Genomic DNA, 13,525 nt, shown 5'->3' with positions numbered 1-13,525 from the left:
TTTACAGATAGGCAGTGTAAAAAAAGTGCTGCTTGAGAACTAATAGAGTTTGACTTAAAGGATACTTTCTATATTGAACATGTGATGTTGACAATTTATATTTCAATAGTTACAAAACTTTCACGTTTTGAATCTCAACTCCTACTGTCATTAAATGATCATTGTCTGATTTCCCCTATTGTCTAACAACCCCCCCATAATTTCCCACACCTATGAACATTTAAATCAATAAAATTAGAAAAAATGTTTAAAACCCATAATTTTGTACAACTATGAAAATTTAATTGCTAAGAATTTTACAAATGTTAAAAACTTAACATCGATATTATCCCTCAAAATTATTTTTTTTTAAATCAAATTCTGCCAAGCCTAAGCATAATGGATAGTTGAGCATTGTGCAGTTATTTCGCAGAGTTGTATGTCTACAGTGCTGAGCAGTGCATACATGGTGGCTCACACATGCATGCTTACTTGCTGAGGGTGAATGTGCTTAGGATGCTGGATTACTTGGAAACGTCTTTTCAGAACAGGAACTTCAAAAAGAGCTGCCCCTGTTCTGATGTGGTACGTACACAGTCATTACGTGTAACCATATTTTCAGACCACTTACATCAAAATGTCCATTTATTTCTTTGGATTCTTATTCAAATTATTTTTATTATTTTCCAGCGAGATAATTAGAAGGGGGGTGGAGAGCAGGAAATTTGAGTAAGATTTCAACCATTAACCCTGACAGTAATTACTGAAGAAAAACACTACTGTAAACAGCATCCTTAATTATCTGGGTTTCATAAGAATATTCTGTCTTCATAGCCCTTGGCAATGTCAGAATGAATTGTCTAAACTGTTTTTAGAGTGTCTTTAAGCAAGGTGATATCATAAATAATGATGGCACAGTGGTTACTAAGGTGTCTCATGTCTCTTCTGTGATGTCAGCTGGTTGTTATGGAGATGGTAAAATATCAACCATTCTTTGTGAGTCTGTACGAGATCAATTTTTGGATCCTTTACAGCAGGTTCATTTCTCTGCTCAACTGTAATCAGTTTTCCATGGCAAAAGAAAGAAGACCAGATGGGACTGTAACATTTTAAAAAAGAAACAAATGTTTGCATTATATTCAAAACTGCATGCCGTATGATACAGACCTCTGCTTGTTTACAACAGATGCAGAATGTAAGCTCTATCCCAAATAGCCTGTGGTTCAAACAGATGATATGTTCCATCATTTTTGTTGGAGGCCACTATTTTTGTTTAGATTTAATATTGCGCATTCTCTCTCTTTTTGTGTGTTTTTGTACCATTTTATAAAACACAGACTCCTGCAATATTTGCAGTTAAAGGGATACTGTCAAGGTTATTGTTCTCTGTCATGCAGTCACTGCAAATGCAGGTGGGTTAGTTCACTTTTAATCTAAAAGTAAGACAAAATCTCCTAAAGCTGCATGAAATGGAATGAACAGTAAAAATACAGTGGGTAGGCTGTTATAAAAGTGCACTGAGTCAGTTCTCTTGCCTAAGAAGCTTGATGGGGACCCTTTAATTTTCTTCATTTCTATTCCATGTTATGTCCAAGGATCTAAACATGCTTTGCTACTTATGAGCATATAGAGGCCTTGCAACCCACTAGACTAAGCCAACCAATTCCACTAATAGTCTACCTAGACTATCCGCAGTCTCAGCGACTTGTGACCCCCTCCTCTATGCTTAGCCTCTCACGGTCCTTCCTCATCTATCCAGTGTTTGGTGCCAGTGCTGCAGGCTGGCAAGGAGCTGAGCTAGAGCTCTTTATCTCTTGGCACGCCTCCTCATGCTGTTTGCTATGTCCCTGGCAGGCTAGCTGGTAGCATTTGTGGGTGAAGGAGTTACATGATTAAGCAGATGTTGGGTGCCTGGTCACAAGCGGGGAAAAATCAATGGCCAAACTAAGTCTTCACAGAAAAAGACCGAGTAAAACCTAAGGCGGAGCTGGTAATATGCTGTTCACTCTGGGAATTAGCTCAGTTCATGCGGAGCGCCCTCTGCTGGTGGTGTCCCGTCCGTCTCTCGCCCTAGATTGGCATCTCGACCTGCGTTGCTCCCAGCTCGCGGCATCCTCTTCAGGACACTGCCCCTCCGGCAGTGCCCACTGCTCCGGTCTCATCCCCTTCTGGGGGTTTGGTGTTATCAGCAGTCCTTCTCTTCACCCCAGCCACAATGGCCAACTACACCCCAAAGTCTAACCCCCTTTGGCAGGGGTCTGGTGCAGTCCGTGATGGCCACTCCTAACGGCCAGGAGAAAGTGCAAGGAGGAGGGGGGGACCCAGGCCCACTCTCTACTCTGGGTCCCGACCCAGGGACCCTTTGGCGGCAGCCTTCCTGCCTGCCCTCCTTCTCTCCCTTTGTCCGTCTCTCTCCCCGGGTCGTTTCCCCTTTGGCCCCTTTGCACCGGGTAGGCCCTTTTTCTCAGGGCCTGCGGCCCGGCAGGTACTGGGCGGGACTTCCCTTCTGCTTCCCCTGCCTGCTCAGCACCGCGCTCCCTCACACAGGAGACAGACCTTCACCCTCTGAAGGCCTGGGAGAGACTGCCTGCTCCCTTCCTGGGCAGCCTTTATATAGGGCCTAGCCTAGCCCTGATTGGCTGGCTGTAATACTGGCCCTGATTGGCTCTCTAAAGGCCCTCCCTGATTGGCTGCCACCTTGCGCAGCCACTCTGGCCTGTTGTAGCCCAATCTGGCATGGGGGTGGGGCATCGCCCCACCACATGCACATTAAAGATTAAAATGAAAGAAACATCTACAGTCTTAGAATCTTAACAGTTCACCTTATCTGCAGGAGGCAATTAGAGTTTTGTGTGTTTGTTTTAAACAAGAACTCAATGGAATTAACCCTGAAGCTCAGGTGGAATTTTAGGGGTCTAAAGCTGAATGTATCATTCCCTGACTTCTGATCAACATAAGACAGCAACATGCAGTGTAACAGACTTGCTACATCTAAGGCTGGTGCTCTTTCAAAAGGCTGGTGCACATGTTCTTCATAAAGAATGATTTCCATGTGGTGAATATTAGCTATCTTTATGCACAGTTGATATTATGGAACCTACATTTATTTCACTGTTTTTACTGTAAAATTGTGTGTCATATGAGTGCCATCTGAACCTTGATTTTAGACTATTTGTCTTTAGTTGAACACTTTCATGTACAGATTGTGGGCTAAGGGCTAAAGAAGGCAGAGCTGAATCTAGGTTTTGCAGGACTCCATCTGCTTTCCTTCAAGTCTGTAAGTGGGAGACCTGGGTTCAAGTCGCAGCTCCACATCAGGCACAGCAGGATTCAAATCTGGTTTTCCCATATCCCAGGTCAGTACTTTAATCATGAGATCATCACCTATTCTGGGGTGGGCTGGTGACTCTCTCTCTCTCTCTTATTTTTTGTAGAAAATGTCTAAAGGTCTCAGGTTAATCCCCATACAGAATGGAAAATTTTTTGAAATCTTCAAAATATTACCAGGATGGGAAAACCATTTTCCACCCATTCCTGCACAATATATAATTTATATATATAAAAGTAAGAACAAGTTCAGTGGACACTAGCATCCTCATTAATTTAAACTACCTGTATACTATGGGGATGTTTAGTTCAATACAGTAATAGATAAGGATAAACATTACTACTTATAACTTTGATAGCACACAAGAGTCGTGTACTAACTACAACCCATTCCTTTTAAATACGTTCCCAGTGCTCAGTTCTTCCAGGACAGTATGATAATATTGACCACCTTCAGAACTAAGAAAATAGAGCCACAAAACAAGTCAACTAATCAACTGAAGAAAAATTATATCCATTTTGCTAAGCCCAGTAATCTTAGCACGTGTTATGGAAGAAGTATATCTTATCACTGTAATGGTGTGGCTCCCACCTCTCACAAGTGCCTCCTCTGCTCGGGTGTCTCTACAGTCTTTAAACATGCCTGGCCCAGGTATCAGGCTATATCCCTGGGGCTTCCTCCCTGAAGGCAATGGTTTCACCCTCTGTGGTCTGTTCTGGCTCCAGATCACTAGCTAGGCCACTAAGTAGTTCAGATCCCCTTCTAGGGGTTTATCGCTGTCCAATTATAGGCCGCTTCCCCAGTGGCCTATAGAAGGGACCCAGGTCCACCCAGTATTCTGGGTCCCAGCCCAGAAACCCTAAGAATAGCAGCCACTCACCGCTGTGTGCTTTTAATGAAACTGCTTTCAGTTCCCTCGACCACTTCCCCACCACCCCAATCTTCACTGATGCTTCATCCTTATCTCGGGGCTCTTCCGTGTTCAGGCCCAGCAGCCAGACAGGAGCTCTTTCTCGCTTCCTCGGTCCCTGCCAGCATTGAACTGTCTGCAGTGCTGTAGTTCCCTTTGGCTAGCCAGGAGCATCGTCTGCATTCCTCTGGCTCCAGGAAGGAACTGCTTGTGTCTGGCTCTGCAGCTCCTTTTTATATGACCCTCCTGGGCCTTGATTGGCTGTTCCCTGCAGCCTTTCTGATTGGCTAGCCCTCTGAGGCCTCCCCCTGATTGGCTGATTCCTGCACAGTCTCTCTAGGCCGCTCAGAGAACTTAGCGCCACTGCTCTTTTCCTGGCCTAGTCCACCCTGTCACAATCACAAATAAACTGCTAAAGGTATTTGAAAACACTGACTGATGTGCCACCCATCCTGCACAAGAGCATGTGGAAAGGACCAGATTACTTCCAGAACTCTGGATTTCTACTGTAGCACAGAGTCCACATGTGACCCCCCTCCCCAGGTTGGTGAAACACCTGGGGATGGGGGACTGGCAAGGGATGAGCCCAAAAAGACAGTGCAGGCTGGGAATCTGGATCCCCAACTAAGCAGATAACAGCCAACTGAGCAAAGGGGCTCACTTAATCTGCTGTACTGTAACACCCCACTTAAGGATAAGACCTATAGAATATAATAGAGATAAAATAATAGGATTAGATGTATATATATTATGCTAAAAACCCACAGAATTTCATAGAGGATTAGATCCCTTCTATAGGCTTTTTGAACCATATAGAGTTCTATAGTTGGAATATAATTCTGTACTAAAATCCACTGAATGATTCACAGAAATCCATGGAAAAGCTATCTATTAAATTCTATAGGACACTCCCATAAGTGCCTCCCCTTGCCATGGCAGGAGCAATAGCCATTGGCCCTGCTCTGTTACTCTGCAGAGGAGAATCACAGAGCGTAAAGCTAGAGTTATTTCATGCCTTAAGGAAGCATTACCGTAAGTTTCCTGTAGATTAGCCTATAGTTTTATGGAAAAGCTGCAAACAATCCTCTTTAATAGAAGAGGATAATGCCTCTGTTATTAAAGGAATCTAATTTGTCAATTCATGCCATTGCATAAGAGATGTGGAAGGAAATGAAACAGACCCATAGCTGGGAACCACCAAATGCTTTTTCTGGTTATTATAGGTATCAGATTTTTGAGTCAATGTAGAATTGGTACAAAATTGTGTATTGCAATGAACAGAGGCAACACAGATAAAATAAAGAAAATGCTTTGCCCACCTCAGGTGCCATCCAAAAGGGTGTTCCCACTGAAGTGTTTCTGCGTAGCCGGGTGCTGGTGAGCTGGGCTGAAACACCTGCAATAAAATGGATTCAGATTTTGGCCTAAAATTAATGATATACTTTCAGTTCAGATTATATCAAGTCTCAGGAAAACAAATACATGATCCTTAAACCAAATCTGGAAAACAACAGTCAAAATCAGAGCAAGATGTATCATTTGTACAAAATTATTTATTAGATGAATTTCACATTTTGCTTTAATCATGACTTGTTCAAGGGCAGATCACAACTTTCTCTAACATATTTGTTATTCAGAATTGTTCAAATAATTGCTCTGAATAATTCTTGGCTTGAAGCTCATTCATTCAAATTCAAACTATTTGACTGGTTACCTAAATCACATGGTCTCTTTCCATTTGCTGACTGGATGAATACAACTTAATCAAGCCTGTAATGCAAGTGCTCATAGAAAGTGAATCTAAAACTTATTTTTCACAAATATTCCCCAATTTTCAGCTAAAATTCACTCTCTGAACCTTTCTGCCAGCAGACTGGCTTTCCAGAAGATTCACAAATGCCCCAGTTCAGCAAAGCTCTTAAGTACATGCTTAGGTCCATGCCTGTGAAGGAAAGCACTGAAGCTCATCTTAACCTTTAGTGTGTAATAAAATAAAGTACATGCTTCAGTGCTTTGCTGAAGAGGAATGAACTAATGTGACAAGTGCAAAAGCAAACACATACAGAGAGCAAAAAGAGCCAAATCAAATTCATTAAAAAATTTGAATAATGTACACAGAAAATGTTCTGCTCTATCCAGTCAACCCCGGTCAAAATACAGTTGAACCTTGGAGTTTCTGAGATTCCAAAAGATTTTACCACTAAGCCAATATTGTCTTCAAAGTATTTCAAATGAATGGGGTTTTTTTCATAAAACATAATGTTGCCTTCCTAAAGTATTATCCACAGACAGAGAAAAAATTGTGGAATAGATATAATTTAGCAATGTTTGCTGCTAATAAATAAGAAATTTGGAAGCTGGAACATCAGCTTCCTCAGTTTACACTGTTACCATCTGTCCATCCTGCAGTATGCTTCCCAGTATGGTTAGACAAACATGCACTAGCTTTGCTCAAACTAGCTTGCTAAAAATAGCACTGTAACCAGGGCATCAGCTTGGGCTAACCATCCGAGTACATACCCAGAGATTATATCCTCAGGGGGACAATCCAAACTGCCCTCTGGGCTACCCCAGCTACATGCAGTAACTCAAGCAGAGCAACTGAGCGTCCGTCTACCCATGCTGCAGTGCAGACATTCCTTACGTCTAAGATCCAATACGGTATTTTATTTTTAATCTCAGCATGATAGCAGCCCTTCAGTGATTCCCCCAGTATCACTCTGAACCATGTATTGGTTGCAGCCCTACAGCAAACTTATTTATTTAACTCTGATTCCTACTCACACTTGCAGGATTTGTAGCTGCTATATATAGACTTGTCTATGATACAACCGCATTCGCTCCAACCCCTCAGACAGAGACAAACTCCTACAAGATCTCTATCAAGCATTCTTACAACTACAATACCCACCTGCTGAAGTGAAGAAACAGATTGACAGAGCCAGAAGAGTACCCAGAAGTTACCTACTACTGGACAGGCTCAACAAAGAAAACAACAGAACACCACTAACCATCACCTTCAGCCCCCAAATAAAACCTCTCCAACGCATCCTCAAGGATCTACAACCTATCCTGAAGGACGACCCATCACTCTCACAGATCTTGGGAGACAGGCCAGTCCTTGCTTACAGACAGCCCCCCAATCTGAAGCAAATACTCACCAACAACCACGCACCACACAACAGAACCACTAACCCAGGAACCTATCCTTGCAACAAAGCCCGTTGCCAACTGTGTCCACATATCTATTCAGGGGACACCATCATAGGGCCTAATCACATCAGCCACACTATCAGAGGCTCGTTCACCTGTACATCTACCAATGTGATATATGCCATCATGTGCCAGCAATGCCCCTCTGCCATGTACATTGGTCAAACTGACAGTCTCTACGTAAAAGAATAAATGTGCACAAATCAGACGTCAAGATTTATAACATTCAAAACCAGTTGGAGAACACTTAATCTCTTCGGTCACTTGATTACAGACCTAAAAGTTGTAACTCTTCAACAAAAAATCTTCAAAAACAGACTCCAATGAGAGACTGCTGAATTGGAATTAATTTGCAAACTGGATACAATTAACTTAGGCTTGAATAGAGACTGGGAGTGGATGGGTCATTACACAAAGTAAAACTATTTCCCCTTGTTTATTCCCCCCCACCGTTCCTCAGACGTTCTTGTCAACTGCTGGAAATGGCCCACCTTGACTATCACTACAAAAAGTTTCCCCCGCTCTCCTGCTGGTAATAGCTCACCTTAAGTGATCACTTTCGTTACAGTGTGTATGGTAACACCCATTGTTTCATGTTCTCTATGTATATAAATCTCTCCACTGCATTTTCCACTGAATGCATCCGATGAAGTGAGCTGTAGCTCACGAAAGCTTATGCTCAAATAAATTTGTTCGTCTCTAAGGTGCCACAAGTACTCCTGTTCTTTTTTCAGAGAGATTAGAATTACAAATATACACTAAAGTGGTACTGAATACCAATGAGCCAAAAAAAATGTTTTAAAAGAGAAATAAAGAAAAAGAACTGTAGTTCTCAGACATTTTAGGACAATTTATACAGTATGTGTTAATATGTATCATGCTGAAAGCAACTTAAGGAGAAATATAAATATATATTACATCCAAAAAATCTACTTTAAAGGAATGATACAGTTGCAAAGTCAGGCAATCAAAAGTTAAGAAATGCCACAATTAAGGTTGCCTGTGCCACTTTAATTTAGCCCTCTTGAGATAATCTTTAATTACATGATCACATGACCCTGCATATCCCACAGGAACCCTGCTACATTCAGTGCACAGAATAGATGGTGTTTATTGAAAGGATTCAATATTTATTTTTATCCTCATTCAATGTGTGGTTCTATGCCTAATTTCTGCCCACCACTCAAACCCTGCACGAAACACAGAACTATAATTTTTCTCATGGGATTTTCTATGGTGTTCTCATCATAGTATCTTAGCATTTTTAAAAAATAATGAATGTATCTTCACAATGCCCCTTTGAGGTTAGGCAGTATTATTATACCTATTTTATACCTGGGTAGCTGAGGAACGGAGATTAAAGCCAAAATTCTCAAATGTGTCAACTAATTTTCTGTGCCCAATTTGAGAAGTCTAGGTCTGCTTTTTCAGAGTACTTGGCATTTTAAAGCACTTTATATGTTCAGAGCAGAGCTCCTATATACCACAGCTGCAGCTGAGCAAGGTCAGAACTTTTGAAAAACAGATCCCAGAGTCCTGAAACTCCTGGCTCATTCATTACACACCTTCCTATTTCTGCAACAGATGATGCAGGCGTAATACAGACAACAGTATCATTCACTACACAGCCCTGTTTCATACCCCAAGAAGGTCCATCCAGTGCACAAATGAGGCAGGGCTCCTGCCCTATCCTCTTCCCCATAACTAACCCACAAACTCCTGTGCCATGTCCCCCCACACCAGTTCCTGCCCCTATCCTCCCATTGCCCTTTCTCCTCCTTCTGTTCTTGCCTGTGTTCTCTCCCCCTGCTCCTATTCCCTATCTGTGGCTCCTGCCCCTTTCCCCCGTCCCTCTGCTCTTGCGCCTCTTGTTCCTATTCCTGCACCCGTTGGTCTTCTGTCTCCCTCTGCTCTTGCCCCTTTTCCAAATTTTTAGTTTCCTGTTCATAGCCACCCCCACAGCAGGGATGGTTCTTGGAGTGTCACCCTGGGCACCAAATCACCCTGCCACTCAGCTTTTTTGTTTGTTTTTACTCTACTGATTAGCTGCAGGCAGGGAGGGATCAAAAACAAGCCACAGCCAGCCACTCAGGGGCATGGGGCTGCAAATGTTTTCCACCCTGGCCAGCAAAATGGCTAGCGCCATTGCTGCTCCCCAGACTCCTGTTCCACCACCCTGAATCTCTTCCTCACCTTCTGAATTTGAGTCACACTGTTTCCTCCTTCCCCTTCACACTACCTGCAGCAAGGGGATCCAGAACACTGGAGAGATTGTTTCCCTGTCAACTCTGCTCTCAGTTCCCGGGCCTGGGTCCACAACATCCCTTGGTAACCAAGAGGAGTAACTGCACGGAAAGTGTTGCCCAGTCTCTGGAGCCCCAGAATAGCGCATGCTCAGTCAGCCCTTTTGTGAGGATTGCACATGCATAGTCCTGTCACATGCAAGGGCTGTGAGGGGATGGCATGGGGCATGCTCAGTCACTCCCTGGAGATGGCACATGTACAGTCCTGTCACACACAGGAGCATGCTCAGTTCACTCAGAACCTTAAGAGAACTTAGGTGCAAACTCTAGTAAATCTCTACTGAGTATGTGTGAATTGCAATTTTTTAGACAGTCACAACTCAACCAAATTTGGGCAAATTGTCAGAGGACAGACAGAGTCACATCCCGGACATTAGGGCATCCCCCTGCCAAATTTAAAAGTCTCTGCTCCAAAGTGTGGGAGTGCTAGAGCTTCTTGGTGAAATCATTGTCAGTATTTGTTAAACACTGGAAAAACAACACACTTTTCCCTAAGCTCATCCTAAGAAACTCTAACCTCAAGCTGTAGTTTCCTCCTTCATATCAATATGTCCAGTGGTGTGTTCTTGTTTTAGAAAGGAAAAGGAAGATTTCTGCCAGTCTACACTAGTTATTGCTCAAGATTATACTGGCAAAACCGCCTCAAATGAAAAGTAGCGTTGCTGTAACTGTGTCGGTCCCAGGGCATTAAAGAGACAAGGTGGGTGAGGTAATATCTTTTATTGGATCAACTTCTGTCAGTATGAGAGACAAGCTTGTGAGCTTACAGAGAGCTCGTCTTCAACTCTGGGAAATTTATTCAGATTGTTACAGTTAAATACAAGATGGAACAATTATGCTAAACAATCTGTTCCATCTTGTATTTAGCTGTAACAAGCTGAATAAATTTCCCAGACCTGTGTGGCATGGAATCTTGTCTCTCTCACTGACAGAAGTTGGTCCAATAAAAATATTACCTCACCTACCTTGTCTCTCTAATGAAAAGTGATTTTTAGCCCCACCATTAAATGCCAAAGAGATTACTAGACTATCACTAGTTTTGCCTTAGGCCACATATGTTTCTCCCAGCGCCACTTAAAATTGAGCGTCTCTACACTCAACAGTAATGAATTTCTGTCCCTAGCAGCTAATAAAGAGGCATCTGCTTCCTAAATTTATTCCACAAACAATCACAAACAGATTTTAAATATAATGCTAGTTTTATAATATTGTGACATTAAAATAGTTACGTTTGTTTTCCCCTTCATACATCATATTATAATTCTGGGCCATTCCTTTATTGCCAGAATTCTGGCATGCCAGTTTTATGGTACTTTCTCGTTATATGAATATTTTACTTTAGCAACATGCAGAGTTAGGCAAACAGCTGTACCGTACTGTATTTTCAAAACTGTTTATCTAACACTTTATACTGACTCACTATGATTTCATATATTACTATTTTCCTGCTCCCTTTACTGTTAATAAAATTTCTCTTTATATGTACATATCTGATTCTAGAGAGGAACTACAGCATTCTTTTACTTTACTAAACGTATATGAATTTCAACATAGAAATATTCATCTGGGGTTAAATTCTATTGCAAAATTCCCTTCCTCTGTCTCTCTCTTTATGCCTCTTGTGATGTTTCCAGTCCTGCCAGGCTCATATCTAACAGCAGTAATCACAAATTAAATGGATCTGTTAGTTTGTGGACCCATAGGACCACTTTACCTTCTGCTCAGAGGGAATAAATGTGCTTAAGGCTAGTGAAAGCCATCTGAAAGAGAAGAATGTATCCTTTTCATATGCAAAAGATGAAATATTTAAATTTAAATGAGAGACAACTTCCCTGAGATATGACATTCCTAATGGAATGCAAAAGTGTTTCAAAAATAAAATGGCTTTTTAAAAATTATTGTTTTAAAAAGCCTAAAATAGATTTTCTGACAGGATTTCCTAGATTGCTCTATCTGCTACTTTTCCCCATCACTTCCTAAATATCTCAAGATTCCTCCTGGAAAATTTTTCTCAGTAATTGGTGTTCCAGAAACGCCTCTACTTTCTGAGTGGAAAATAAATGGATGCCTTTGGCTAAACTGCACACATCAAGAAAACAAATAGTAAGCCGTCATTACCAAAGTCAACAAGCTTGACTCCTCCTTCTGCTGTCAGAAGAATGTTGTTCCCTTTGACGTCACGATGGATGATTCGGTTATTGTGTAAATGTTGAAGGCCCTGTATGCCCATGACGACAAAAAATAAGTTTACTCACTTATTTAAAAACAATTACCCTACTATTAGGGAGTGTAATGAAGACAATCTGCTCCTCACTATAGAAACATCTGTCCACTTGATCACATGCTTGATATGCCCCCCTGCTGCTATAACAGCCAGCATAATATTGTCATTATTACCATAGTTTATAAATGGAAAATGTATGAGATGGGTAAATTGCACCCTCTACTGTCATTACAAGCCCGATGAACATCCTTACCAAGAGAGCACCATATAAGATGTATGAGATTATAGCTTCATCCAACCGTTGGCCACGCTTCAGCAGGCCTTTGACAAGATCTGTGACAGAACCTCCATTACACAGCTGTGAAGAGAATGGGGAAGGAAAAAAAGAAACAAAACACAAGACCTCTATTACTCAACAGACTTGTTTAGGTTGTGAATTCCTACTATAGGAGTCTGAAACATAACACAAATCCCAAACCAAGTAGATTTCCGCCTACAATTATTTAAGTTGTCATTCTTGTCATAGAGCATATTTTAATAACAATGTTGACAATAAATCACAGTACTTCGGGGGGAGGGTGAAAAGCAGAAGTCAGAGATTGTAAAATTTAACTAAAAGTGAAATATTAAAACAGAAAAACTATATTTTATTATAAAAACAGAATCTATAGATCCGGTTTAATTTATTTGAGTATTTTTACAATAATACGTGCGTTGTCTTTTTGAAAAACTGCCTTTGTGTGAAGAAAAGGCCAGAAAAGACAAGATTGATGCACTTGATAACTGGGAGGCAACAAATTACAGTCATTTCAAACCTTCACTCCATCAATGCTCCTGCTGGCAGGCAATATAAAATAGACAGCAGCCATATCTCTATACTCAGACTTGATGGCGTGCTCTGCCAACAACTGAGATTAAACATTCTGATCCAGAAAAGCACAGCTTCTTGCAAGCACTTTCCATTAATGGGCTGCCATACATCAAAGGAGGAGGAGGAGAAAAAGTAAAATTAGAACCTTTGTAAATGTGTTTTCACCCACATCATTAGTTCATCATCCATGCCCTTCTAGCAACTGTTTCCCTCTCATCCTCCTGCTCTCTCCCACTTTCTCCTTTTCTTACTTTTATATTTACAACAACTGTATGACACTTCAAATTAAAAGGAGCGTTGTTTGGAAGGGGTTTTTTTTGGGAGGAAGGGGATCATTATATTTGTTCTTCTGGAGTCGCCTCTTATTTTTGCAGAGCGGTCCCTTCTATACCATACCAAGCTTTCTGTCACGTAAAAATCATATGTCTATATCAACAGGATATTTGAACTCAGATCTAAATTCCCTTTGCATTGCCAGTATTCAGCCTAAAACTCTAATGCATAAAATCAAACAAATGGCATGAAACCAAATACTAAAGTCCTCCTTTGAAATCTGGTGATCTACTTCTCTTTTGTTTTTCCTTTCATCTCTAAATTTTGTCAATCTAGTATCAGTCTCTCTGCACGTTAATTTGCTATGTGCTATGGGAGGTGTGGATATTTTTCACCATACATTGTCACCATTACTGTAGGACTA

The 13,525-nt window shown here is 41.4% G+C and overlaps 1 protein-coding gene across 1 annotated transcript in view; it reads right to left on the bottom strand.

Annotated features, from left to right (window-relative positions):
• The window catches only part of MYO3B (myosin IIIB), a 263,385-nt gene that overhangs the window by 238,198 nt on the left and 11,662 nt on the right, over positions 1–13,525 (bottom strand). Inside the window, exons 4-6 of the mRNA XM_077830392.1 lie at positions 12,211–12,315; positions 11,852–11,951; positions 5,537–5,613 (exon numbers count right to left, since the gene is read on the bottom strand). Coding sequence (XP_077686518.1) covers positions 5,537–5,613; positions 11,852–11,951; positions 12,211–12,315 — 282 coding nt within the window. The remainder of the gene's footprint in view (positions 1–5,536; positions 5,614–11,851; positions 11,952–12,210; positions 12,316–13,525) is intronic.

Source organism: Eretmochelys imbricata, chromosome 11 (genome assembly GCF_965152235.1).
Source record: "Eretmochelys imbricata isolate rEreImb1 chromosome 11, rEreImb1.hap1, whole genome shotgun sequence".
Lineage (NCBI taxonomy): Eukaryota > Metazoa > Chordata > Testudines > Cheloniidae > Eretmochelys > Eretmochelys imbricata.
This window is presented reverse-complemented; position numbering and strand designations above follow the sequence as displayed.